Raw genomic sequence first — 27,940 nt, forward strand, 5'->3', positions numbered from 1 at the left:
CTCCACACCAGTTTGACAGCTCTACATAACATTGCTGAGAAAGGATGTTGACAATGTGTTCATCATCCACCAATCACTCAGTGGTGCCAACTTGTAACGAGTGGTACTTTAGCCTTGACTGAACTCTCTCAAATCGCCACCATTGTCACGTTCCCTAGCAACAGGTAAAATTCCATGTTTTTGTTATCTCAAGATAGTGTGTTGTCAAAGGAGACGCAGCTACCCCTAGAAAAGTAACTAATGGCTGACAATGATAAGGACATGATGGCAGGTATCGACAGGTAGCCTAGCGGTTAAAGAAGCCAGCAACCGGAGGGTTGCCAGGTCGAATCCCGGATCTTAAGGGAAAAATCATGTGGGAAGTTAGCTGGCAATGGGAGGGTTGCAGGCATCAAATCCTAGATGCGATCGCCTGCCATTGCGTCCTTGAACAAGGCACTTAACCCCCCACAATTGCACCATAGTATGGCAGCCCCCTTCTCCAACCCGTGTGTACCTTTTTGTCTTTCGGAGGAGTTGGGATAAAGTGCAAGTCACATTTCCGTTGAACCTTGTACCTGTACAATTGGACAAATAAAGTCATGTTAATGTGAGATTAAGGTCTGTGAAACCACAACACAGAAAATAATGATTTTTATAAGACTGGTTTATTTTTCCAATGACAATGGTACAGACAACATGGAAGCATAGAGAGGGGGAAGGAGAAAGAGAGGGGTTCTGAAGTTATGGACACCACCAGGGAAGGAGAAAGAGAGGGGTTCTGAAGTTATGGACACCATCAGGGAGGGAGGGAGCAAGGAGAGGTTCTGAAGTTATGAACACCATTAGGGAGGGAGGGAGGAGGGGTTCTGAAGTTATGGACACCACCAGGGAGGGGAGGGAGGGAGGAGGGGTTCTGAAGTTATGGACACCATCAGGGAGGGAGGGAGGAGGGGTTCTGAAGTTATGGACACCATCAGGGAGGGAGGGAGGAGGGGTTCTGAAGTTATGGACACCACCAGGGAGGGAGGGAGGAGGGGTTCTGAAGTTATGGACACCATCAGGGAGGGAGGGAGGAGGGGTTCTGAAGTTATGGACACCACCAGGGAGGGAGGGAGGAGGGGTTCTGAAGTTATGGACACCACCAGGGAGGGAGGGAGGAGGGGTTCTGAAGTTATGGACACCATCAGTGAGGGAGGGAGGAGGGGTTCTGAAGTTATGGACACCACCAGGGAGGGAGGGAGGGAGGAGGGGTTCTGAAGTTATGGACACCACCAGGGAGGGAGGGAGGGGGTTCTGAAGTTATGGACACCACCAGGGAGGGAGGGAGGAGGGGTTCTGAAGTTATGGACACCATCAGGGAGGGAGGAGGGGTTCTGAAGTTATGGACACCACCAGGGAGGGAGGGAGGAGGGGTTCTGAAGTTATGGACACCATCAGGGAGGGAGGAGGGGTTCTGAAGTTATGGACACCACCAGGGAGGAAGGAAGGAGAAAGAGAGGGGTTCTGAAGTTATGGACACCATCAGGGAGGGAGGGAGGAGGGGTTCTGAAGTTATGGACACCATCAGGGAGGGAGGGAAGAGGGGTTCTGAAGTTATGGACACCACCAGGGAGGGAGGGAGGAGGGGTTCTGAAGTTATGGACACCACCAGGGAGGGAGGGGTTCTGAAGTTATGGACACCATCAGGGAGGGAGGGAGGGAGGAGGGGTTCTGAAGTTATGGACACCACCAGGGAGGGAGGGAGCAAGGTAAGAGTACCAAATGGAGTAAAAGATATATCAAAACATTTCATATATATATTTATATAGGACTAATAATTATCTTGTAACTATGCAAAGCAAGGAATGCCCTTTTTATTTGTTTCAGCCTCGATTTCTACTAAGAGACAACTTTATTCAAAGAGGAGATTTCTTTATTTAAAAAAGACAGGATGGACACGCGCTGGGCGGGGCTTTATGGGCCTGTGATCCAGTCCAATGTGGAGTCGAGTCTCAGTGTGGCACGAATGGGGACGTGTCCAGGGGTCAGAGTGCGCGTGTGGACCAGCCTCAGCGGGAGAACGTCTTGCCCCTGAAAACAGACATAAAAAAAACAGGTAGCCAGAAATCAATTAAAAAGTCTTGCCACAAAGACACTTTATTGGCAGATCGCCCTAAAGCCTATTCTACAGAGGGCTTGGCATTACTACTTCTAGGTTTTATTCTGTCAATGTTTTAAAGGAAAACCCTCTCGCCACGAGGTCCAAGGTAGGCTCCTCGCTGGCGCTGACTAGGTGACATGTTGCAGTTGAAAGATAGTTGACAGCTGAAGGCAGATACAGTGCCTTCAGAAAGTATTTCTACCCCTCAACTTAATCCACATTTGTTGTGTTATAGCCTGAATTCAAAATACATTTCCCCCCTCATCCATCTACACACAATACCCCATAATGTCAGTGAAAACATGCTTATTTTACAAATGATAGCAAATTTATTGAAAATAAAATACATGGGGCCTCCCGAGTGGTGCAGTGGTCTAAGGGACTGCATCGCAGTGTTTGAAGAGTCACTACAGACCCGGGTTCGATCCCAGGTTGTGTTACAACCAGCCGTGACTTGGAGTCCCAAAGGGCGGCACACAATTGGCCCAGTGTTGGCCGGCTCAGGGGAGGGTTTGGCCGGGGGAGCTTTACTTGGCTCATTGCGCTCTATAGCGGCCCGGGAACCTGCAGGCTGACTGTCAGTTAAACAGTGTTTCCTCCAACACATTGGTGCAGCTGACTTCTGGGTTAAGCGGGCAGGTGTTAAGAAGCGCGGTTTGGCGGGTCATGTTTTGGAGGACGCATGACTCGACCTTGGCCTCTCCCAAGCCCGTTGGCGAGAAAAGGGGGGGGGGGGGGGTAAAATGAAAAAACATATACACAGTACCAATCAAAAGTTGGGACATTCCAGTTATTTTATTTTTTAAATTTGTACTTTTTACTACATTGTAGAATAATAGTGAAGACATCAAAACTATGAAATAACAAATATGGAATCACGTAGTAACCAAAAAAAAAAGGGTTAAATAAATCAACATATATTTTATATTTCAGATTCTTCAAAGTAGCCACCATTTGCCTTGACAGCTTTGCACACTCTTGGTATTCTCTCAACCAGCTTCATGAGGTAGTCACCTGGAATGATTTAATTAACAGGTGTGCCTTGTTAAAAGTTAATTTGTGGAATTTCTTTCCTTCTTAACCCTCCTGCTGTGCTCCTGCTCTAATTGGACCGATTTACAAGTTCTCTGAAAAATGTAGTTCCTTTAATTAACCTGATTCTCATAAGGATCCATGACTTTGTCCACACAGGGCACCTGAACACACAAAATACATGTTGATTTTCAGAACATTTTGGGTGTCATTTTTAAACTTTTGTACACCTATGGTGTTCCAGGTCAAAACACCCACGTTCATTTCTACTCCAGTCTCATGTTCTGTCCTTATATTAGTTGTATAAGTAATACAGTGCTATACAACAGATATCTTTCCCCCATGGGAACCACATTCTCACAAACAATCGCAACATTGTTTCAATAATATAAAGAACTTCACAGCTTTGGTATATAAAGATTTTTTGAGGCCTTGCTCACAATCCATTCTGTGGCAGGACAATGACCAAACGATATAGTGTATGTGAGGCTCTTGATCATATCTTTCATAATGACACCGATGAGGAGAGAATCCTTGTTAAACTGACAACAAAGTAGTCTGTGATAAATAGCACAATATGTTTCATCTGAGTATTTGTTATTGTCAAAATAATCCATACATTATGCTTTGTTAACTCAAAAAATGAGTTGTATGAGCTCAGGTCAATGAGGCCTACAGGCCATAAATAGCAAATAGATGTTCAAAACCTTTAATGTTCACAAGAACGTAAGTTGATAAAAAGATCTAAACAACATAAGTCGCTCTGGATAAGAGCGTCTGCTAAATGACTTAAATGTAAATGTAAATGATAATAAACGTATTATTATGGAATCATATTCAGCTATAAATGGGGACAGTCATTTTGGACCAGGAACACAATTAACATGAAACGAACACAACAGGAGGGTTAATGCGCTTGAGCCAATCAGTTGTGTTGTGACAAGGTAGGGGGATATACAGAAGATAGATCTATTATGGCAAGAACAGCTCAAATAAGCAAAGAGAAACAACAGTCCATCACTACTTTAAGACCTGAAATGTTCCGGATTGACTGACCTTCAAGAACATAGAACGTTTCTTCAAGTGCAGTCACAAAAACCATCAAGCGCTATGATGAAACTAGCTCTCATGAGGACCACCACAGGAAAGGAAGACCCAGAGTTACCTCTGCTGCAGAGGATAAGTTCATCAGAGTTACCAGCCTCAGATTACAGCCCAAATAAATGCTACAGAGTTCAAGTAACAGACACATTTCAACATCAACTGTTCAGAGAAGACTGCGTGAACATGGTTGAATTGCTGCAAAGAAACTACTACTAAAGGACACCAATGAGAAGAGACTTGCTTGGGCCAAGAAACACGAGCAACAGACATCAAACAGGTGGAAATCTGTCCTTTGGTCTAATGAGTCCAAATGTGAGTTTGTTTCCAACCACCGTGTCTTTGTGAGACGCAGAGTAGGTGAATGGCTGATCTCCACAATGACTGACCTTCATGTCTTACAGTAATGATGAACTGTCATCTCTTTGCTTATATGAGCTGTTGTAGTGCCCCAAACATAACACTTTTTTTGTATTCAGGACAAAAATTTAATTGCTTTGCCACATTTATTGCAGCATTACTTCAGTGCCTTGTTACAAACAGGATGCATGTTTTGGAATATTTTTATTCTGTACAGGCTTCCTTCTTTTCACTCTGTCATTTAGGTTAGTATTGTGTAACATAGTAACTACAATGTTGTTGATCCATCCTCATTTTGCTCCCATCACAGCCATTAAACTCTGTTTTAAAGGCACCATTGGACTCACTGTCATATCCCTGAGCAGTTTCCTTCCTCTCTGGCAACTGAGTTAGGAAGGATGCCTGTACCTTTGTAGTGACTGGGTGTATTGACGCACCACCCAAAGTGTAATTAATAACTTCACCATGCTCAAAGGGATATTCAATGTCTACTTTGTACATGTTTAACCCATTTACCAATAGGTGCCGTTCTTTGTGAGGCATTGGAAAACCTCCCTGGTCTTTGTGGGTGAACCAGTGTTTAAAATTTACTGCACGACTGAGGGACCTTCTAGATAATTAATTGTATGTGGGATGTACAGAGATTAGGTAGTTATCTAAAAAAATCATGTTAAACATTATTATAGCACACAGAGAGAGTCCATGCAACTTATTATGAGACTTGCTAAGCACATTTCTACTCCTGAACATATTTAGGCTTGTCATAACAAGGGGGTTGAATCCTTATTGACTCACGACATTTCAGCTTTATTTTTTATTAATTTGTAAATAATTCCACTTTGACATTATGGGGTATTGTGTGTAGGCCAGTAAAATGTTTTGTGTACAATTGAATCCATTTTAAATTCAGGCTGTAACAGAAGGTGGAAAAAGTCAAGGGGTGTGAATACTTTCAGAAGGCACTGTAGATTAGGGCTGACAATATAGTCGACTGGTCAATTGTTTGGTTGATAGGCTGTTAGTCGACCTAGATTTCTTTAGTCGAGCAGTAGTAAAACATCATTATTTTAAATCATGGTGTACAAGACACCCGTCTGATTGGTTCCCGTCTGTGTGGACTGATCCATTGTGGAGGCCTTGGGGATGGCACAGTCCAAGACGTGCTACTGGAATTGTATATGGTTACATTATGTCTGGGTGGACTGATCCATTGTGGAGGCCTTGGGGATGGCACAGTCCAAGACGTGCTACTGGAATTGTATATGGTTACATTATGTCTGGGTGGACTGATCCATTGTGGAGGCCTTGGGGATGGCACAGTCCAAGACGTGCTACTGGAATTGTATATGGTTACATTATGGAAGAACGGTGCAACACAAAATAAAAAGATCATTTTATAACAAATGTGCTTCCTCCCGTGTTGGATAGTGGTCACGGTTCTGAAACGCATCAGTGTGCTGTATCTACAGAAATAAGACAGATCCTACTTCTGTTGCCTGTTTGAGTGTTAAAAACCTACTGACACCGTGAGCATCAAGCCTCACGTTTTTAATCTTTGCTATGCTGAAATAAAGGCTATACACTTTCATTAGACCAGCCTCTAATATTACTTAGTGTTGTTTACACTGTTACAGTGTAAACTGTAAACTTTCCCTTATAGCTATTAATATAATAATAATTTATGTCAGTCTATCATTAATAGGCTTAGTATAGCAGCCTTGTATAACCACCATCAGACCTGTAGGCCTAAGAGCCCATCCTGTTTAGTCTTAATACCGTAACTTACTTAGGCCTGTATTTCAATACTTGTATAGGCTACTGTATCAATCATTTATTTGTTCATGTCATGACACAGCATACGAGCCATTCATGATGTGAAATGCAATCAAGCATTTTAGTTTAAAAATAAAATAAGGCAACCATTGAATAATCAGCATAAACAATAAATGGACCTAAACCATTCCATTTCGGGAAATTGCATTCACGAATCCGACTGTTTAGTCTTTGCTGCAATAAAGGCTTTACAAAAAAAAACATTGTAGCAGAAACTCTGGTATGCTTATCACTTATTTAGTGTTGTTTACATTGTTCCTAACAGTCAGAAAAATTATATTGTAATCTAACAGATCGTGTTTGGCATACATAGGAAGCGCTGCGTCCATATTCGACCTAACTAGCATCCTAGAGGTCCTCACTCCAACCCTGTTCCTGGAGAACTAGCATCCTATAGGTTCCCTCCAACCCTGTTCCTGGAGAACTACCATCATATAGGTTCCCTCCAACCCTGTTCCTGGAGAACTAGCATCCTATAGGTTCTCTCTCCAACCCTGTTCCTGGAGAACTACCATCCTATAGGTTCTCTCTCCAACCCTGTTCCTGGAGAACTACCATCCTGTGGGTTCACTCTCCAACCCCGTTCCTGGAGAACTACCATCCCATAGGTCCTCTCTCCAACCCTGTTCCTGGAGAACTACCATCCTATGGGTTCTCTCTCCAACCCCGTTCCTGGAGAACTACCATCCTGTGGGTTCACTCGCCAACCCCGTTCCTGGAGAACTACCATCCTGTGGGTTCACTCTCCAACCCCGTTCCTGGAGAACTACCATCCTGTGGGTTCACTCTCCAACCCCGTTCCTGGAGAACTACCATCCTGTGGGTTCACTCTCCAACCCCGTTCCTGGAGAACTACCATCCTGTGGGTTCACTCTCCAACCCCGTTCCTGGAGAACTACCATCCTGTGGGTTCACTCTCCAACCCCGTTCCTGAGAACCATCCTGTGGGTTCACTCTCCAACCCCGTTCCTGGAGAACTACCATCCTGTGGGTTCACTCTCCAACCCCGTTCCTGGAGAACTACCATCCTGTGGGTTCACTCTCCAACCCCGTTCCTGGAGAACTACCATCCTGTGGGTTCACTCTCCAACCCCGTTCCTGGAGAACTACCATCCTGTGGGTTCACTCTCCAACCAGTTCCTGGAGAACTACCATCCTGTGGGTTCACTCTCCAACCCCGTTCCTGGAGAACTACCATCCTGTGGGTTCACTCTCCAACCCCGTTCCTGGAGAACTACCATCCCATAGGTCCTCTCTCCAACCCTGTTCCTGGAGAACTACCATCCTGTGGGTTCACTCTCCAACCAGTTCCTGGAGAACTACCATCCTGTGGGTTCACTCTCCAACCCCGTTCCTGGAGAACTACCATCCTGTGGGTTCACTCTCCAACCCTGTTCCTGGAGAACTACCATCACAGCGCTCCATAACAAATTTTTCTTGATCTCCAGTATTTACTACAACTAGTCAAATTTATTCCAGACACCGACTTCCCTTTTACCTCCTGCACAACCAGTAAACATTCCGTTTGTCACATCCTCTGCATCCATTTTGCTGTCAAGTGTGTTATGGTGTTCAGAGTTTGTTAGAACCAATTTATTGATGTGACTATGATATGCTATAGGTCAGGCCCTATTGGTCACGTGCATGCAAAGCATACATGTGTCACGTAAAGAGAGCAAGGGTTGAGGGAATAAGCAATAAACACCGTGTTGATGTGTGGTGGTCGCTGCAGTAGGGAGGAGAGAGAGAGACTAAGGGTGGTCGTCACACAGTTGCTCAATGTCTTTTTTTTTTTTAACACAGCAAGTCTGAGCCAGGCCTGGCACAATCAAATCAATTGTGGTCAGACTCCCTCTAGTCATTTGTGTGTCTTAATTATTTAATCAAACAGTTCGCTTAAAGCATCAGACAAGCTCAGTACATATAGTTGATTTGATTAAAAGACATTCGATGCGTCTATATGGAAAAATAAAAATGTTGACCAATCGATTGGTCGAAAGAACAGACGACTCTTGGTCAACACACAAAAGGTCAGCACATATGGCCTTCACATCCTATGGCGTTCTGCATTAGCATTGAACAGCCCCCGTGATATGCAGCTGTTCAGGGAAGCTAGAAACCGTTATACACAGGCAGTTAGAAAAGCCAAGGCTAGCTTTTTCAAGCAGAAATTTGCTTCCTGCAACACTAACTCAAAAAAGTTCTGGGACACTGTAAAGTCCATGGAGAATAAGAACACCTCCTCCCAGCTGCCCACTGCACTGAAGATAGGAAACACTGTCACCACTGATAAATCCACCATAATTGAGAATTTCAATAAGCATTTTTCTACGGCTGGCCATGCTTTCCACCTGGCAACTCCTACCCCGGTCAACAGCACTGCACCCCCAACAGCAACTCGCCCAAGCCCCAACCATTTCTCCTTCTCCCAAATCCATTCAGCTGAAGTTCTGAAAGAGCTGAAAAATCTGGACCCCTACAAATCAGCCGGGCTAGACAATCTGGACCCTTTCTTTCTAAAATTATCTGCCGAAATTGTTGCCACCCCTATTACTAGCCTGTTCAACCTCTCTTTCGTGTCATCTGAGATTCCCAAAGATTGGAAAGCAGCTGCGGTCATCCCCCTCTTCAAAGGGGGGGACACTCTTGACCCAAACTGCTACAGACCTATATCTATCCTACCATGCCTTTCTAAGGTCTTCGAAAGCCAAGTCAACAAACAGATTACCGACCATTTCGAATCTCACCATACCTTCTCTGCTATGCAATCTGGTTTCAGAGCTGGTCATGGGTGCACCTCAGCCACGCTCAAGGTCCTAAACGATATCTTAACCGCCATCGATAAGAAACATTACTGTGCAGCCGTATTCATTGATCTGGCCAAGGCTTTCGACTCTGTCAACCACCACATCCTCATCGGCAGACTCGACAGCCTTGGTTTCTCAAATGATTGCCTCGCCTGGTTCACCAACTACTTCTCTGATAGAGTTCAGTGTGTCAAATCGGAGGGTCTGCTGTCCGGACCTCTGGCAGTCTCTATGGGGGTGCCACAGGGTTCAATTCTTGGACCGACTCTCTTCTCTGTATACATCAATGAGTTCGCTCTTGCTGCTGGTGAGTCTCTGATCCACCTCTACGCAGACGACACCATTCTGTATACTTTCGGCCCTTCTTTGGACACTGTGTTAACAACCCTCCAGGCAAGCTTCAATGCCATACAACTCTCCTTCCGTGGCCTCCAATTGCTCTTAAATACAAGTAAAACTAAATGCATGCTCTTCAACCGATCGCTACCTGCACCTACCCGCCTGTCCAACATCACTACTCTGGACGGCTCTGACTTAGAATACGTGGACAACTACAAATACTTAGGTGTCTGGTTAGACTGTAAACTCTCCTTCCAGACCCATATCAAACATCTCCAATCCAAAGTTAAATCTAGAATTGGCTTCCTATTTCGCAAACAAAGCATCCTTCACTCATGCTGCCAAACATACCCTTGTAAAATTGACCATCCTACCAATCCTCGACTTTGGCGATGTCATTTACAAAATAGCCTCCAATACCCTACTCAACAAATTGGATGCAGTCTATCACAGTGCTATCCGTTTTGTCACCAAAGCCCCATATACTACCCACCATTGCGACCTGTACGCTCTCGTTGGCTGGCCCTCGCTTCATACTCGTCGCCAAACCCACTGGCTCCATGTCATCTACAAGACCCTGCTAGGTAAAGTCCCCCCTTATCTCAGCTCGCTGGTCACCATAGCATCTCCCACCTGTAGCACACGCTCCAGCAGGTATATCTCTCTAGTCACCCCCAAAACAAATTATTTCTTTGGCCGCCTCTCCTTCCAGTTCTCTGCTGCCAATGACTGGAACGAACTACAAAAATCTCTTAAATTGGAAACACTTATCTCCCTCACTAGCTTTAAGCACCAACTGTCAGAGCAGCTCACAGATTACTGCACCTGTACATAGCCCACCTATAATTTAGCCCAAACAACTACCTCTTTCCCAACTGTATTTAATTTATTTATTTATTTTGCTCCTTTGCACCCCATTATTTTTATTTCTACTTTGCACATTCTTCCATTGCAAAACTACCATTCCAGTGTTTTACTTGCTATATTGTATTTACTTTGCCACCATGGCCTTTTTTTGCCTTTACCTCCCTTCTCACCTAATTTGCTCACATTGTATATAGACTTTTTTTTTTTTTACTGTATTATTGACTGTATGTTTGTTTTACTCCATGTGTAACTCTGTGTCGTTGTATGTGTCGAACTGCTTTGCTTTATCTTGGCCAGGTCGCAATTGTAAATGAGAACTTGTTCTCAACTTGCTTACCTGGTTAAATAAAGGTGAAATAAAAAAATAAATAAAAAAAAAGAGTAAAAATACAGATACCACACCTTCCAACTAAATGTTGACCCAACTATGTCAACTACCGCTGACTAAATCCCAGATTGTGAAACAAGAGTACACCCCTGCTTCCTTCCACCCAGAGCAGAGCTCCCTGAGGATCAGTGGCATAGAATTCCCCGGAGTCACAGTTAAATATTCATATTTAGACAAGGCCTCTTCTGTTTCAGACAGAGAGGGGGAATGCTGATCAGATCCACAGATCCCACACAGCAATAGGGACCAAACGGAGTGTGCGAGTGAGTGGGGGGAGTGTGTAAAAATTCCACTTGAGCCCACTTCAAACAGCGCTGCTCGTGGCAAAGCAGTTCTAGTAGTACACACACAATGAACTAACACAACTGTTGAAACAAGACCGCCCTCACAAACACCGTAGCCTACAGACAAGAACATTACAGGAGGGTTCTAAGGAATCTCTACAATCCATTCATTTATCAGCTGTACACACCTCCACCCTGGCTCTCGCTCTCCATCTGACTGCCTTTCACCACACAGGCGCCGATGAGTGTGTGTTTGGTGTTGGTATTTAATTAAGAAAGGAATGATGTGGGCGAGGGACGTGAAAACATTTCACACATAAAATAAACTATTCCATTAGTTCCAGGCTTGCTCAATCAAGCACAGTCCAGGTATGGGACCATATTCTAAAAGCATCTGAGAGTAGGTGTGCTGATCCCTCCCACATAAACATGTAATACTATCCATAGTGAGCCAAAAGGCTAACCTGATCCTAGATCAGCACTCCAACGCTGGAGTGCAGAGCAGCAGTAACTTACGACATGGTCTTCATCTCCTTCTTCTCAGCGTCGGGTCGAGCCCTGTTCAACACCTTGAGGAAGTCAGAAGTCTTAGCCCTCATACGTGTGTGGATGTAGGCCTGGAAGGAGGAGGAAGGGGGGGGGGGGGGGGGGGGGGGGACATACCTTAATACACACCTACTGAACCAACAGCTCACTGACACGCACTAATTGACCTCAACTCATACCAGGCAGGAATCTGAAAAGCACATATTTACACGCCCGTAAGTGTTTACGATGGAAAGCCCATCAGATACCTTTATGATCACAGACTGCAGGGTTTTACCATGCTAGTGCCGGTAAAGTAGGGCATGTAAAACAGGGCCCTAGTTAGGGCAGGTAAAGTTATTCCCTCAACCCTTACTTAATCTATGTCCAGGAAACTGTTCCTTTACATGGTAGTGCAGGTATGGTAGGGCCCTAGTAAGGGCAATAGTTAGTGCTCATCTAGGAGCACTATAATGGATAGTGCAGGTATAGTAGTGTCCTAGTTAGGGCAGTGCAGAAGTTGGGACTAATAGGGTCCTAGTTAGTATACTAGTTAGGGAAGTCACCTTGGAGCACTTTATGTGGTAGTGCAGGTAGTCCCTGAAGGTGTGGATGAGGTTGATGGTGTTGTCTCTGGCGTTGGCGTTGGTGTGACGTGGGAACAGGACTGAGAGGACAGGAGAAATAACACATTACCACAGACATTGGAATTAGGCTGATGACTGACCTGATATTCAAGCTAATGTTTGTTTATGATCATCCACTGACTACTTTCTATCATGTCACTAGCGTTGGAAAACTGACTAATTAATTGCATGTCTAGTTGAAGTAAAAAAATATATTTAACGGTCACACAATTCAGCTCTAGGCACCATCTTGTACAGTAAACCCATGTAATTCACAGGAAGGCCCAACATCCCATTTGGAAGATTCCAGGAATCAGAATAGAATAAGCAGAAAATCCAGTATCCTCCAACCAAGATTTCTGGAAAACCTAGGAATGGTTGGTACAGACCGAAGGTGATGTAGCCGATGTTGTCTCCAACGGCGGCGTCAGTGTCCTTCAGCTCCAGGGGCGGCTCCCGGTGGCTGAACAGAACCTGGGGGGCAGTGTGACTGGCTCGCCGACCCTCCTTAAACTCCTACACACAGAGACATAGAGAGCAATGCAGACAGACAGTGAGACACATACAGAGAGCGACACACACTAAGGTTGTCCATGACAAATACCTAATAGTGTAGAGAGCAAATAAGATATTTCATAAATCATTTGCACAGACATGGAGGTGATGGGGTTTCTGCATTACTGTAGTGAACTACCTTTAGGCAACAGTGCAAAGATACTTTGGCAACCTTTCTCCTTTTCACAACCATATGGACATACATACTGTATTGTAAATTACATCGCTTTAGGGATGCACGATATATCAGTGAACATACCGGAATCGGCCAATAGTAGCTAAAAATGGCAGCATCGACCCGATATTTCTAGTTTAACGCCAATGTGCAATACCGATGTCAAAGCTGACGTGCATACCTATAACGTAGGTAGATGACGTGCATACCTATAACGTAGGTAGATGACGTGCATACCTATAACGTAGGTAGATGACGTAAGAACCTTTCAGCGAGACTACTCAAAGGCCAAATCCATTATCGGCAAGAATGGAATTCATTGCCCTTGACAACCGTTCTCTGTCGTGGGGGATGTTGGCTTTCGCCGACTGGTCGAGCACCGGTACATACTACAGAGTGTGCTTTTTTTCAGATGTTGCCCTACCGGAGTTACACAGTAATAGAGTCACTGCTATTAGCTTCACGACTGACATTTGGACTAGCGATATCAGCCCCATGAGCATGCCGAGTCTGATAGCACAGTGGGTCGACGAGGATGTCGTAATGTGGAAAGTCATATTTCATGCTCACGAATGTGCTGGTTGTCATACTGCTGCTGCCATTTCAATGGCATTTGAGAACATGTTTGAAACATGGAAACTTGAACACAGTAGCTAGCTCCATTCAAAACAACTGACTGGAGAAATAAGCTGATCAACTGCAGCCGTGATGCCCTCTGTCACGGCATTGAAACGCCTACTCAACAAAACTGCCCACACAGGCTGTGAACAAGCGAGTCGGTGGCATTCTCTTTACTGTGTCGCCACCATGCTCGATGCCATGTACAAGGACTGCTACCTCCATGCAGACAAGAGACAGGGGTTTACGTGAAATGTTACATACACAGCTGGACAGGAAGGAAACAGAGACAGTGACATCCTGGTTGAGAATGAGACTGAACATATGAACAGCAAGTAAGTGAAAGAAATTAGGTTTGATCATGTTTTACTGGTAATGGTATGCCAAAAAAAAAGTACTTTTGCCAGTGTGGTAACCTTTATTTAACTAGGCAAGTCAGTTATAATTAAGAACAAATAGTTATTTACAATGACAGCCAAAACCGGACGACACTGGGCCAATTGTGATACAGCCTGGTTTCGAACCAGGGACTGTAGTGATGCCTCCTGCACTGAGATGCAGTGCCTTAGACCGCTGCTTCCATGTATGTGTTATCTATTTAACTGTACTAGAATGCTTAAAAGGCCGCTAAAATGTTAAATATCGGTATTATTATTTTTTTGGCAAGGAAAATATTGGATATCGGTATCAGCCAAAAATGTCATATCGGTGCATCACTACTTGAGAGAAATATTGTTTTACCTGCATGAACACTTTCCCAAGGATGACATCATCGTCGTCTTTGAACACAGTGCTGAACACCACTGTCACTCTGTCCTTCTTGGCCTCCAGATACCTGAGGACAAACACAGAAACATGTCAACAACCAGTAGTCAACTTGGTGACATGGAATACTGGCAGTAAAAAAATAAATAAATAAAGGTTTCTAGGATTTAAAAATATACACAGTACCAGTCAAAGGTTTAGACACCTACTCATTCAAGAGTTTCTTTATTTACTACATTGTAGAATAATAGTGAAGACATTAAAATATTAAATAACACATATGGAATCATGTAGTAAGCAAAAAGTGTTAAACAAATCAAAATATATTTTATATGGGAGATTCTTCAAAGTAGCCACCCTTTGCCTTGATGCCCAGCTTCATGAGATAGTCACCTGGAATGCATTTCAATTAGCAGGTGTGCTTTGTTAAAAGTTAATTTGTGGAATTTCTTTCCTTCTTAATGCTTTTGAGCCAATCGGTTATGTTGTGACAAGGTAGGGGTGGTATGCAGAGGATAGCCCTATTTGGTAAAAGACCAAGTCCATATTATAGCAATAACAGCTCAAATAAGCAACGAGAAACGACAGTCATCATTACTTTAAGACATGGAGGTCAGTCAATATGGACATTTAAACTTTGAACGTTTCTTCAAGTGCAGTCGCAAAAACTATCAAGCGCTATGATGAAACTGGCTCTCATGAGAACAGCCACAGGAAAGGAAGACCCAAAGTTACCTCTACTGCAGAGGATAAAATCATTACAGTTACCAACCTCAGATTGCAGCCAAAATAAATGCTTCAGCGTTCAAGTAACAGACACATTTCAACATCAACTGTTCAGAGGAGACTGCGTGAATCAGGCCTTCATGGTCAAATTTCTGCAAAGAAACCACTACTAAAGGATACCAATAAGAAGAAACCCTTGAATGAGTAGGTGTTTTTAAAACTTGACCGGTAGTGTGTGTGATTGAGATATACATACACACTTATTCAATGTGTTTTTAGGGGCTATAGCAGTAAAGGCAAAATTCTATATTTTAACAAGTAATTGTTTTGATACCTACAGGGGTCCTAAAATTCCAAATCAAATAGCTAAATGATCTGTCATGACCACCTTAAAACAATTCCATGTTTTAGTAGAACCCCCCCACCCAAAGCCTCAGACTTTTAGTGGTGAACAACAAATAGCATCCTTGTTTTGTCTATGGTTACTTCTATACATTTTCATCCAGGCAGTGCAGCAGCCACCTACATGGACTCGTCGTCTCTGTAGTGGACCACGGCCCTCGTCTCTCCCTCCTTGCCCTCCTCCTGGAACTTGAAGTACTTCTCAAACACCGAGGCGAAGCAGTTCCTCTTCAGCATGCCCGCCTGGTGGATCACTTCCTCCTTATTGGCCGGGACCGCATCCAGGTCAAAGAGCAGGGACACGTTATAGCCTAGGAGACAGCCAATTACAGACAAGATCAGCTATTCAATATAATTATTAAATCGCTAGAAACCTTCTTAGTAAGAGGTTTACTAGGTGTCAATCTGAGGGGAATGGGGGTCAAAACCGGCCTATAGCAAATACTAATAAAACCAAAATTCTTCATAGACTTTCCAACAAAGTAAACTATTAAGCAAAAAAACGAACAACGTGTTGGTCTAATTGCAAAGCGTTAGACCTGGTGCCAACCAAAGACAGCGTATGACCCAGTAAACACGATCTATAGTTTCAATCATGGAGGAGGATGTGGGTGCATGGTGTTATTTTCATTGAATGCGTTTAAACTTCAGGCTGCGGAAAAAAATAAAGCAGGAAAACAAGAAGCAGTTGTTTATTTTTATATTTGAGTCATTTATAGTGAATTACAGTCCCAGCTAGGTGGTGGGACAACCACATACAGTATCTCAGTCCCAGCTAGGTGGTGGGACAACCACATGCAGTATCTCAGTCCCAGCTAGGTGGTGGGACAACCACATGCAGTATCTCAGTCCCAGCCCCAGCTAGGTGGTGGGACAACCACATGCAGTATCTCAGTCCCAGCCCCAGCTAGGTGGTGGGACAACCACATGCAGTATCTCAGTCCCAGCTAGGTGGTGGGACAACCACATGCAGTATCTCAGTCCCAGCTAGGTGGTGGGACAACCACATGCAGTATCTCAGTCCCAGCTAGGTGGTGGGACAACCACATGCAGTATCTCAGTCCCAGCTAGGTGGTGGGACAACCACATGCAGTATCTCAGTCCCAGCTAGGTGGTGGGACAACCACATGCAGTATCTCAGTCCCAGCTAGGTGGTGGGACAACCACATGCAGTATCTCAGTCCCAGCTAGGTGGTGGGACAACCACATGCAGTATCTCAGTCCCAGCTAGGTGGTGGGACAACCACATACAGTATATCTCAGTCCCAGCTAGGTGGTGGGACAGCCACATACAGTATCTCAGTCCCAGCTAGGTGGTGGGACAACCACATGCAGTATCTCAGTCCCAGCTAGGTGGTGGGACAACCACATGCAGTATCTCAGTCCCAGCTAGGTGGCGGGACAACCACATACAGTATCTCAGTCCCAGCTAGGTGGTGGGACAACCACATACAGTATCTCAGTCCCAGCTAGGTGGTGGGACAACCACATACAGTATCTCAGTCCCAGCTAGGTGGTGGGACAGCCACATACAGTATCTCAGTCCCAGCTAGGTGGTGGGACAACCACGTACAGTATCTCAGTCCCAGCTAGGTGGTGGTCCAACCACATACAGTATCTCAGTCCCAGCTAGGTGGTGGGACAACCACATACAGTATCTCAGTATCTCAGTCCCAGCTAGGTGGTGGGACAACCACATACAGTATCTCAGTCCCAGCTAGGTGGTGGGACAGCCACATACAGTATCTCAGTCCCAGCTAGGTGGTGGGACAACCACACAGTATCTCAGTCCCAGCAGGTGGTGGTCCAACCACATACAGTATCTCAGTCCCAGCTAGGTGGTGGGACAACCACATCCCACAGTATCTCAGTCCCAGCTAGGTGGTGGGACAACCACAGTATCTCAGTCCCAGCTAGGTGGTATCTCAGTCCCAGCTAGGTGGTGGGACAACCACATACAGTATCTCAGTCCCAGCTAGGTGGTGGGACAACCACATGCAGTATCTCAGTCCCAGCTAGGTGGTGGGACAGCCACGTACAGTATCTCAGTCCCAGCTAGGTGGTGGGACAACCACATACAGTATCTCAGTCCCAGCTAGGTGGTGGGACAACCACATACAGTATCTCAGTCCCAGCTAGGTGGTGGGACAACCACATACAGTATCTCAGTCCCAGCTAGGTGGTGGGACAACCACATACAGTATCTCAGTCCCAGCTAGGTGGTGGGACAACCACGTACAGTATCTCAGTCCCAGCTAGGTGGTGGGACAGCCACGTACAGTATCTCAGTCCCAGCTAGGTGGTGGGACAACCACATACAGTATCTCAGTCCCAGCTAGGTGGTGGGACAACCACATACAGTATCTCAGTCCCAGCTAGGTGGTGGGACAAACACATACAGTATCTCAGTCCCAGCTAGGTGGTGGGACAACCACATACAGTATCTCAGTCCCAGCTAGGTGGTGGGACAAACACATACAGTATCTCAGTCCCAGCTAGGTGGTGGGACAACCACATACAGTATCTCAGTCCCAGCTAGGTGGTGGGACAACCACATACAGTATCTCAGTCCCAGCTAGGTGGTGGGACATCCACATACAGTATCTCAGTCCCAGCTAGGTGGTGGGACAACCACATACAGTATCTCAGTCCCAGCTAGGTGGTGGAACAACCACATACAGTATCTCAGTCCCAGCTAGGTGGTGGAACAACCACATACAGTATCTCAGTCCCAGCTAGGTGGTGGGACAACCACATACAGTATCTCAGTCCCAGCTAGGTGGTGGGACAACCACATACAGTATCTCAGTATCTCAGTCCCAGCTAGGTGGTGGGACAACCACATACAGTATCTCAGTCCCAGCTAGGTGGTGGGACAACCACATACAGTATCTCAGTCCCAGCTAGGTGGTGGGACAACCACATACAGTATCTCAGTCCCAGCTAGGTGGTGGGACATCCACATACAGTATCTCAGTCCCAGCTAGGTGGTGGGACAACCACATACAGTATCTCAGTCCCAGCTAGGTGGTGGAACAACCACATACAGTATCTCAGTCCCAGCTAGGTGGTGGAACAACCACATACAGTATCTCAGTCCCAGCTAGGTGGTGGGACAACCACATACAGTATCTCAGTCCCAGCTAGGTGGTGGGACAACCCATACAGTATCTCAGTATCTCAGTCCCAGCTAGGTGGTGGGACAACCACATACAGTATCTCAGTCCCAGCTAGGTGGTGGGACAACCACATACAGTATCTCAGTCCCAGCTAGGTGGTGGGACAACCACATACAGTATCTCAGTCCCAGCTAGGTGGTGGGACAGCCACGTACAGTATCTCAGTCCCAGCTAGGTGGTGGGACAACCCCGTACAGTATCTCAGTCCCAGCTAGGTGGTGGGACAACCACGTACAGTATCTCAGTCCCAGCTAGGTGGTGGGACAACCACATACAGTATCTCAGTCCCAGCTAGGTGGTGGGACAACCACGTACAGTATCTCAGTCCCAGCTAGGTGGTGGGACAGCCACGTACAGTATCTCAGTCCCAGCTAGGTGGTGGGACAGACACGTACAGTATCTCAGTCCCAGCTAGGTGGTGGGACAGCCACGTACAGTATCTCAGTCCCAGCTAGGTGGTGGGACAGCCACCATCTCAGTCCCAGCTAGGTGGTGGGACAGCCACGTACAGTATCTCAGTCCCAGCTAGGTGGTGGGACAGCCACGTACAGTATCTCAGTCCCAGCTAGGTGGTGGGACAACCACGTACAGTATCTCAGTCCCAGCTAGGTGGTGGGACAACCACGTACAGTATCTCAGTCCCAGCTAGGTGGTGGAACAACCACATACAGTATCTCAGTCCCAGCTAGGTGGTGGGACAACCACATACAGTATCTCAGTCCCAGCTAGGTGGTGGGACAACCACATACAGTATCTCAGTCCCAGCTAGGTGGTGGAACAACCACGTACAGTATCTCAGTCCCAGCTAGGTGGTGGGACAGCCACGTACAGTATCTCAGTCCCAGCTAGGTGGTGGGACAACCACGTACAGTATCTCAGTCCCAGCTAGGTGGTGGGACAGCCACGTACAGTATCTCAGTCCCAGCTAGGTGGTGGGACAGCCACGTACAGTATCTCAGTCCCAGCTAGGTGGTGGGACAACCACATACAGTATCTCAGTCCCAGCTAGGTGGTGGGACAACCACATACAGTATCTCAGTCCCAGCTAGGTGGTGGGACAGCCACGTACAGTATCTCAGTCCCAGCTAGGTGGTGGGACAACCACATACAGTATCTCAGTATCTCAGTCCCAGCTAGGTGGTGGGACAACCACATACAGTATCTCAGTCCCAGCTAGGTGGTGGGACAACCACATACAGTATCTCAGTCCCAGCTAGGTGGTGGGACAACCACATACAGTATCTCAGTCCCAGCTAGGTGGTGGGACAACCACATACAGTATCTCAGTCCCAGCTAGGTGGTGGGACAGCCACGACAGTATCTCAGTCCCAGCTAGGTGGTGGGACAGCCACGTACAGTATCTCAGTCCCAGCTAGGTGGTGGGACAGCCACGTACAGTATCTCAGTCCCAGCTAGGTGGTGGGACAACCACGTACAGTATCTCAGTCCCAGCTAGGTGGTGGGACAACCACGTACAGTATCTCAGTCCCAGCTAGGAGGTGGGACAACCACGTACAGTATCTCAGTCCCAGCTAGGTGGTGGGACAACCACGTACAGTATCTCAGTCCCAGCTAGGTGGTGGGACAACCACGTACAGTATCTCAGTCCCAGCTAGGTGGTGGGACAACCACGTACAGTATCTCAGTCCCAGCTAGGTGGTGGGACAACCACGTACAGTATCTCAGTCCCAGCTAGGTGGTGGGACAACCACATACAGTATCTCAGTCCCAGCTAGGTGGTGGGACAACAACATACAGTATCTCAGTCCCAGCTAGGTGGTGGGACAGCCACGTACAGTATCTCAGTCCCAGCTAGGTGGTGGGACAGCCACGTACAGTATCTCAGTCCCAGCTAGGTGGTGGGACACCCACGTACAGTATCTCAGTCCCAGCTAGGTGGTGGGACAGCCACGTACAGTATCTCAGTCCCAGCTAGGTGGTGGGACAGCCACCTACAGTATCTCAGTCCCAGCTAGGTGGTGGGACAGCCACCTACAGTATCTCAGTCCCAGCTAGGTGGTGGGACAGCCACGTACAGTATTTCAGTCCCAGCAAGGTGGTGGGACTCAGTATCTCAGTCCCAGCTAGGTGGTGGGACAACCACGTACAGTATCTCAGTCCCAGCTAGGTGGTGGGACAACCACATACAGTATCTCAGTATCTCAGTCCCAGCTAGGTGGTGGGACAACCACATACAGTATCTCAGTCCCAGCTAGGTGGTGGGACAACCACATACAGTATCTCAGTATCTCAGTCCCAGCTAGGTGGTGGGACAACCACATACAGTATCTCAGTCCCAGCTAGGTGGTGGGACAACCACATACAGTATCTCAGTATCTCAGTCCCAGCTAGGTGGTGGGCCAACCACATACAGTATCTCAGTCCCAGCTAGGTGGTGGGACAACCACATACAGTATCTCAGTCCCAGCTAGGTGGTGGGACAACCACATACAGTATCTCAGTCCCAGCTAGGTGGTGGGACAACCACATACAGTATCTCAGTCCCAGCTAGGTGGTGGGACAACCACATACAGTATCTCAGTCCCAGCTAGGTGGTGGGACAACCACATACAGTATCTCAGTCCCAGCTAGGTGGTGGGACAACCACATACAGTATCTCAGTCCCAGCTAGGTGGTGGGACAACCACATACAGTATCTCAGTCCCAGCTAGGTGGTGGGACAACCACATACAGTATCTCAGTCCCAGCTAGGTGTTGGGACAACCACGTACAGTATCTCAGTCCCAGCTAGGTGGTGGGACAGCCACGTACAGTATCTCAGTCCCAGCTAGGTGGTGGGACAGCCACGTACAGTATCTCAGTCCCAGCTAGGTGGTGGAACAACCACGTACAGTATCTCAGTCCCAGCTAGGTGGTGGGACAACCACGTACAGTATCTCAGTCCCAGCTAGGTGGTGGGACAACCACATACAGTATCTCAGTCCCAGCTAGGTGGTGGGACAGCCACGTACAGTATCTCAGTCCCAGCTAGGTGGTGGGACAACCACATACAGTATCTCAGTATCTCAGTCCCAGCTAGGTGGTGGGACAACCACATACAGTATCTCAGTCCCAGCTAGGTGGTGGGACAACCACATACAGTATCTCAGTCCCAGCTAGGTGGTGGGACAACCACATACAGTATCTCAGTCCCAGCTAGGTGGTGGGACAACCACATACAGTATCTCAGTCCCAGCTAGGTGGTGGGACAGCCACGTACAGTATCTCAGTCCCAGCTAGGTGGTGGGACAGCCACGTACAGTATCTCAGTCCCAGCTAGGTGGTGGGACAGCCACGTACAGTATCTCAGTCCCAGCTAGGTGGTGGGACAACCACGTACAGTATCTCAGTCCCAGCTAGGTGGTGGGACAACCACGTACAGTATCTCAGTCCCAGCTAGGTGGTGGGACAACCACGTACAGTATCTCAGTCCCAGCTAGGTGGTGGGACAACCACGTACAGTATCTCAGTCCCAGCTAGGTGGTGGGACAACCACGTACAGTATCTCAGTCCCAGCTAGGTGGTGGGACAACCACGTACAGTATCTCAGTCCCAGCTAGGTGGTGGGACAACCACGTACAGTATCTCAGTCCCAGCTAGGTGGTGGGACAACAACGTACAGTATCTCAGTCCCAGCTAGGTGGTGGGACAGCCACGTACAGTATCTCAGTCCCAGCTAGGTGGTGGGACAGCCACGTACAGTATCTCAGTCCCAGCTAGGTGGTGGGACAGCCACGTACAGTATCTCAGTCCCAGCTAGGTGGTGGGACAGCCACGTACAGTATCTCAGTCCCAGCTAGGTGGTGGGACAGCCACCTACAGTATCTCAGTCCCAGCTAGGTGGTGGGACAGCCACCTACAGTATCTCAGTCCCAGCTAGGTGGTGGGACAGCCACGTACAGTATTTCAGTCCCAGCTAGGTGGTGGGACAGCCACGTACAGTATCTCAGTCCCAGCTAGGTGGTGGGACAACCACGTACAGTATCTCAGTCCCAGCTAGGTGGTGGGACAACCACATACAGTATCTCAGTATCTCAGTCCCAGCTAGGTGGTGGGACAACCACATACAGTATCTCAGTCCCAGCTAGGTGGTGGGACAACCACATACAGTATCTCAGTCCCAGCTAGGTGGTGGGACAACCACATACAGTATCTCAGTCCCAGCTAGGTGGTGGGACAACCACATACAGTATCTCAGTCCCAGCTAGGTGGTGGGCCAACCACATACAGTATCTCAGTCCCAGCTAGGTGGTGGGCCAACCACATACAGTATCTCAGTCCCAGCTAGGTGGTGGGCCAACCACATACAGTATCTCAGTCCCAGCTAGGTGGTGGGACAACCACATACAGTATCTCAGTCCCAGCTAGGTGGTGGGACAACCACATACAGTATCTCAGTCCCAGCTAGGTGGTGGGACAACCACATACAGTATCTCAGTCCCAGCTAGGTGGTGGGACAACCACATACAGTATCTCAGTCCCAGCTAGGTGGTGGGACAACCACGTACAGTATCTCAGTCCCAGCTAGGTGGTGGGACAACCACGTACAGTATCTCAGTCCCAGCTAGGTGGTGGGACAGCCACGTACAGTATCTCAGTCCCAGCTAGGTGGTGGGACAGCCACGTACAGTATCTCAGTCCCAGCTAGGTGGTGGGACAGCCACGTACAGTATCTCAGTCCCAGCTAGGTGGTGGGACAGCCACGTACAGCATCTCAGTCCCAGCTAGGTGGTGGGACAACCACGTACAGCATCTCAGTCCCAGCTAGGTGGTGGGACAACCACGTACAGCATCTCAGTCCCAGCTAGGCTGTGGGACAACCACGTACAGTATCTCAGTCCCAGCTAGGTGGTGGGACAACCACGTACAGTATCTCAGTCCCAGCTAGGTGGTGGGACAACCACGTACAGTATCTCAGTCCCAGCTAGGTGGTGGGACAACCACGTACAGTATCTCAGTCCCAGCTAGGTGGTGGGACAACCACATACAGTATCTCAGTCCCAGCTAGGTGGTGGGACAACCACATACAGTATCTCAGTCCCAGCTAGGTGGTGGGACAACCACATACAGTATCTCAGTCCCAGCTAGGTGGTGGGACAACCACATACAGTATCTCAGTCCCAGCTAGGTGGTGGGACAACCACATACAGTATCTCAGTCCCAGCTAGGTGGTGGGACAACCACATACAGTATCTCAGTCCCAGCTAGGTGGTGGGACAACCACATACAGTATCTCAGTCCCAGCTAGGTGGTGGGACAACCACATACAGTATCTCAGTCCCAGCTAGGTGGTGGGACAACCACATACAGTATCTCAGTGATAGTTAGCTACTTTATTCAGGAAAAAATGTACTATCAGCGAAGTCAGTGGTAGTAATATAAGTGTGGGTGTTGGACCTCTCCGTAAGGGATAGGCTATATGACGCGCTGTGGATAATTCTCTGAGTAGTTGGAGTCATTAACATGGTGACAGTGGAAACTTACATAGGGAGAGTGGACCGTAGTTACATAATACTTACACGCCTCGGGTGAAACCAGGAAGTTCCCATAGACCCGCTTCAGCAGCTGAAAGGAGGGAGGGATTTGGTGTGTTATTATGGACAGTAACAGATAAATGCCCCGACGGAGTCCGACACCAGCTATGCAACATCAGAGAGCCAGAGTGGACTGGTAGAGGTGGATGTCTCAGTGTAGATAATGGTAAGGGGAGATCATAAGCCTTCCCCTAAAACAACGGTTACCCGTCAATGTGGAATCACTGGAATGCAGCCCGAGTTCTGATCAAAAAAGGCAATATGCAAATCCAGCATACACATGTGAAAACAGAGATGACATAACTTCTATTATAGGAAGATGTACTGCAACTCTGTTTCCTTTACAGTAAAACTGCAAGAGTGCACCATTGTGACACATGTATTTATGTATTGTGTAAATCTATTATGTAACACGTAAAGCGGAACATTTCTACACGAAAATGTGTTTTGTTGTGAGTTAGTGAAGAAAGGTGTCAAGGTGACAAATTTACACTTAGTGACTGAAAAGGACAGGGCTTGATTAGTTGAACATGTTCTCACAATGCCACTGTTTTTGCAGTAGTTAAACTAGCTTTTTATACCACTACAATGAAGAACGGAGCTGGAAGTAGGACCCAAATCAATGAAGATAAACAGGACTGGGACATGATTTGGTCCTTTAAAAACACACCACTGTGCAGCAAGTGATATAGGTGTTCCTTTCCACAGCTCTTTTCCTCCATGATCTTCAAGTGCTTGACAGGTAAAACCTATCCAGTCCTTTGATTCAGTAGTGCTCACAGAGAGTAAGAAAACAAGTGCTCGACAGGTAAAAGCAGTACTGTTAAAACCTATCCAGTCCTTTGATTCAGTAGTGCTCACAGAGAGTAAGAAACAAGGACTGGTAGACTACAGGAAAGCAGGCATGGTGTTCATTAGGCAACATTTAGCTGTCTCAGTCAGCACTTCCTCCTTATAGGGCGAGTCATAAAGCACTTCCTGTTTCTATAAGAAACCACTGCTGCTGCTTTCTTCCATACATGGTGAGGATGTACAAAGCCCTGACATCCTGCTTTACAGACATTCTCCTTTTCAACAAAAAATAAAACATCTACTCTGACACATTTTAAACTACAATTGAAGCTATGATGAGTGCCATGGGTTAGTTTCCAAGCATTACATTTTTGTAATTTAGCAGACACTCTTATACAGAGCAACTTACAGTAGTGAATGCATACATTTTCATCCTTAAAATATATATACACGTGACTCACTGTATGTTGCACGTCACTACTTCACAGGACTGCCATTTGAATGTAAACTTTTTATTTTTATCAAAATGTATTTTAAACATTTTTTTTTTTACAAGAAATGCATTCTGGAAGAATGCCTTAATTACAAACTTGTTTGCCATATGTAAAAACAAATAAAGTTGTTAAATTACAAGCCTTGTTGGTTTAGTCATGGAAAGATACAGCATCCTTCCTGCTAGCAATGATTGGCTGAGAAGAGGAGTGGGGTGGACATGCTGCGAGACGAGTTCGGATTGGTCTACCATGTAGTATGCTTCTGTCTATAATATGAGCTGGTCAGTATGTGTAGGTAATCCTTTTTAATGCTGATTTTAAAAAATAAATAAAAAGCTATCAGGTAGTAGAACTGCATAAGTGTATCTCTCCTCTTTCTGGAGGACTGAGTTCTGAAATCAGTGGAATTAGAGTATGATATCTAAGGAGAAAATTCTGGCATTTGATTGCAAATATGCAGAGGGAGTCCAAAAGTTAAATGTTTGGTTATTTAATACATAGCCTCACATGTGAATCATTAAAGAGATGGGTGGGGCTAAAGCTTAAAAGGGTGTGAACGATGCTGAATGGGTGTAGACAAAGCTCTCCAGTAGGTACCAAAAAATTCAAGGGCCATTTTCTCAAAAGTGAGGTTACATGTTTATCAACTTTCAAAACAGAATTACTTTCCCAATGTTCCTCAGCTGTAGTGTATGATATACCATTTTCTAGTGCGGAGTCTCTACCTTTATCCAATGTAAAAAAAAAAAAAAAATTCTGCTACATCAGACCGAATCGAGCCGGTCGGTCACATATACTGGTCCCCCATGGGAATGGAACCCACAACCCTGGCGTTGCAAGCGCCATGCTCTAACTGAGCTACAAAGGACATATCTGTAGATTGAATGAAGGGCAAGGGAGGTACAGATGCTGGTGTGTGTGTGTGTGTCACCTCATCAGCTCCGTGCTCCTGCAGCTCCTTGTAGAACTTAAGGGAGATGCTGACCATCAGCTTGGTCTTGTCCCCATCGGGGTTGGAGATGTGGTAGAGGACACCATCAAAATCTACAGTTCAGAGAAAAGCCATCAGTTACAAACAAGCACCCACCTGGAAAACTCACTCCTGAAAATAGCATAATATTGTTAAAACTGCATGCTACTGCTACTGGAAATATTAACCACTAGTCCTCAACTCACCTGCAAATGTCACCTCCACTGCCTCTGGTTTAGTCCTACAAATAGAGGATTATATGTCAAATATGTATGAAACTGAATGCATGATAATATAACAAATTCGGCCATGTTTTGTTGGGTAGTCGTTAACTATAGACAACACTTAATTTGCTGCCAGTATAATAATATTCTGCAGCAGCAGTTACCATGTTGGCATATTTGTGTAAAACCATTTTGGTTTTCGTGCAACTTGCAATTGTATTTCAAGAAACCACTCCTTGGGGTTTAGAAGTTGTCTATAACAGCAGTTCCTCTCCCCAGAGAGTTGTACTGACATGACCCAACTTGGGGATGCTGGAATGCGGAAGAGGCCAACAATGCGATGGCTAATATATTGCTAGTAGCTATCTAGTCTGATTATTCTCTATTCATTTCCTGAATTGAACGACTCTAGCTAATACAAGGTTAATCCATAACGATACGCTCTCTTTCTCAATTCAAAGCAAACTAGTTAGCTAGCTACTATACCATTAACTAGAAAACCAGGTTCCCTTTTACTGCGGTGATTAGCATAGCAGCCAGTGATAGGTATAGTTAGCTAGCTAATAACACGGTTAGACATATTTTATGTGAAAGCCCCCAGCATAATTGAAAAATTGGAAGGTCATTGGGACAATAAATGAGAGGATGCCGACAAGCACACGTAAACTAGAGTTCGCTTAGCGTTACCCCCTTATTGGGGCTAGACAGTTATTAGATTGGCTTCACCTGCCCAGCTAGCCAAAGCTAACCAGTGACAGACACACCCCATTATTCCGGCAGAGGCGCGTGCCTCTTTATTCAGTTAAACCAGAATATTACTGTACGTGTCAAATCTATCGTCACTGTTCTGTCAATTCCTCCAGCCGCACATTTTCCATCAATCATTCGTTGTCGAGCAAATAATACTGGCCTGACATTAAGATACGGCTACTGTTAGCTATTCGGTAGCTAGCAAACTAGTCTGGAACAATGATTTCTCACCCATTGGATGCACCGTCAAATTTCAACGTCAGCGTCTCTTCTATAATCCGGTTGTTGATTTCTAGCAGAATCATTGCAGCGGACTGTGGAATACGTTTAAATCGAAATATAAATTTGTTTTATATCCTTAGGCTTCTTTGTGTCAAATTCTGCAAATGTTTCTTCCCTGACAGACCGCTTCCGCCGAGTCTTCCGTCTGTCGGCTCTTCCGCTTATTTCATTCCGGACCCCAAAGCAAGGT

At 46.3% G+C, this 27,940-nt stretch overlaps 1 protein-coding gene across 1 annotated transcript; it reads right to left on the reverse strand.

The window, feature by feature from the left end:
• Positions 1 to 628: 628 nt before the first annotated feature.
• LOC115120118 (actin-related protein 2/3 complex subunit 2-B) lies at positions 629 to 27,940 on the reverse strand. Its single transcript, XM_065018981.1, has 10 exons — positions 27,700 to 27,940; positions 26,701 to 26,735; positions 26,456 to 26,568; positions 24,224 to 24,269; positions 15,650 to 15,836; positions 14,374 to 14,467; positions 12,674 to 12,800; positions 12,225 to 12,325; positions 11,650 to 11,750; positions 629 to 2,052 (listed from the first exon to the last, which is right to left on the reverse strand). Exons 1-10 carry the CDS (start codon positions 27,771 to 27,773, stop codon positions 2,031 to 2,033), a joined length of 900 nt encoding a protein of 299 aa, XP_064875053.1. The 5' UTR covers positions 27,774 to 27,940; the 3' UTR covers positions 629 to 2,030.

The sequence above is a fragment of the Oncorhynchus nerka genome, linkage group LG5 (assembly GCF_034236695.1).
Source record: "Oncorhynchus nerka isolate Pitt River linkage group LG5, Oner_Uvic_2.0, whole genome shotgun sequence".
Taxonomy (NCBI): Eukaryota; Metazoa; Chordata; class Actinopteri; order Salmoniformes; family Salmonidae; genus Oncorhynchus; species Oncorhynchus nerka.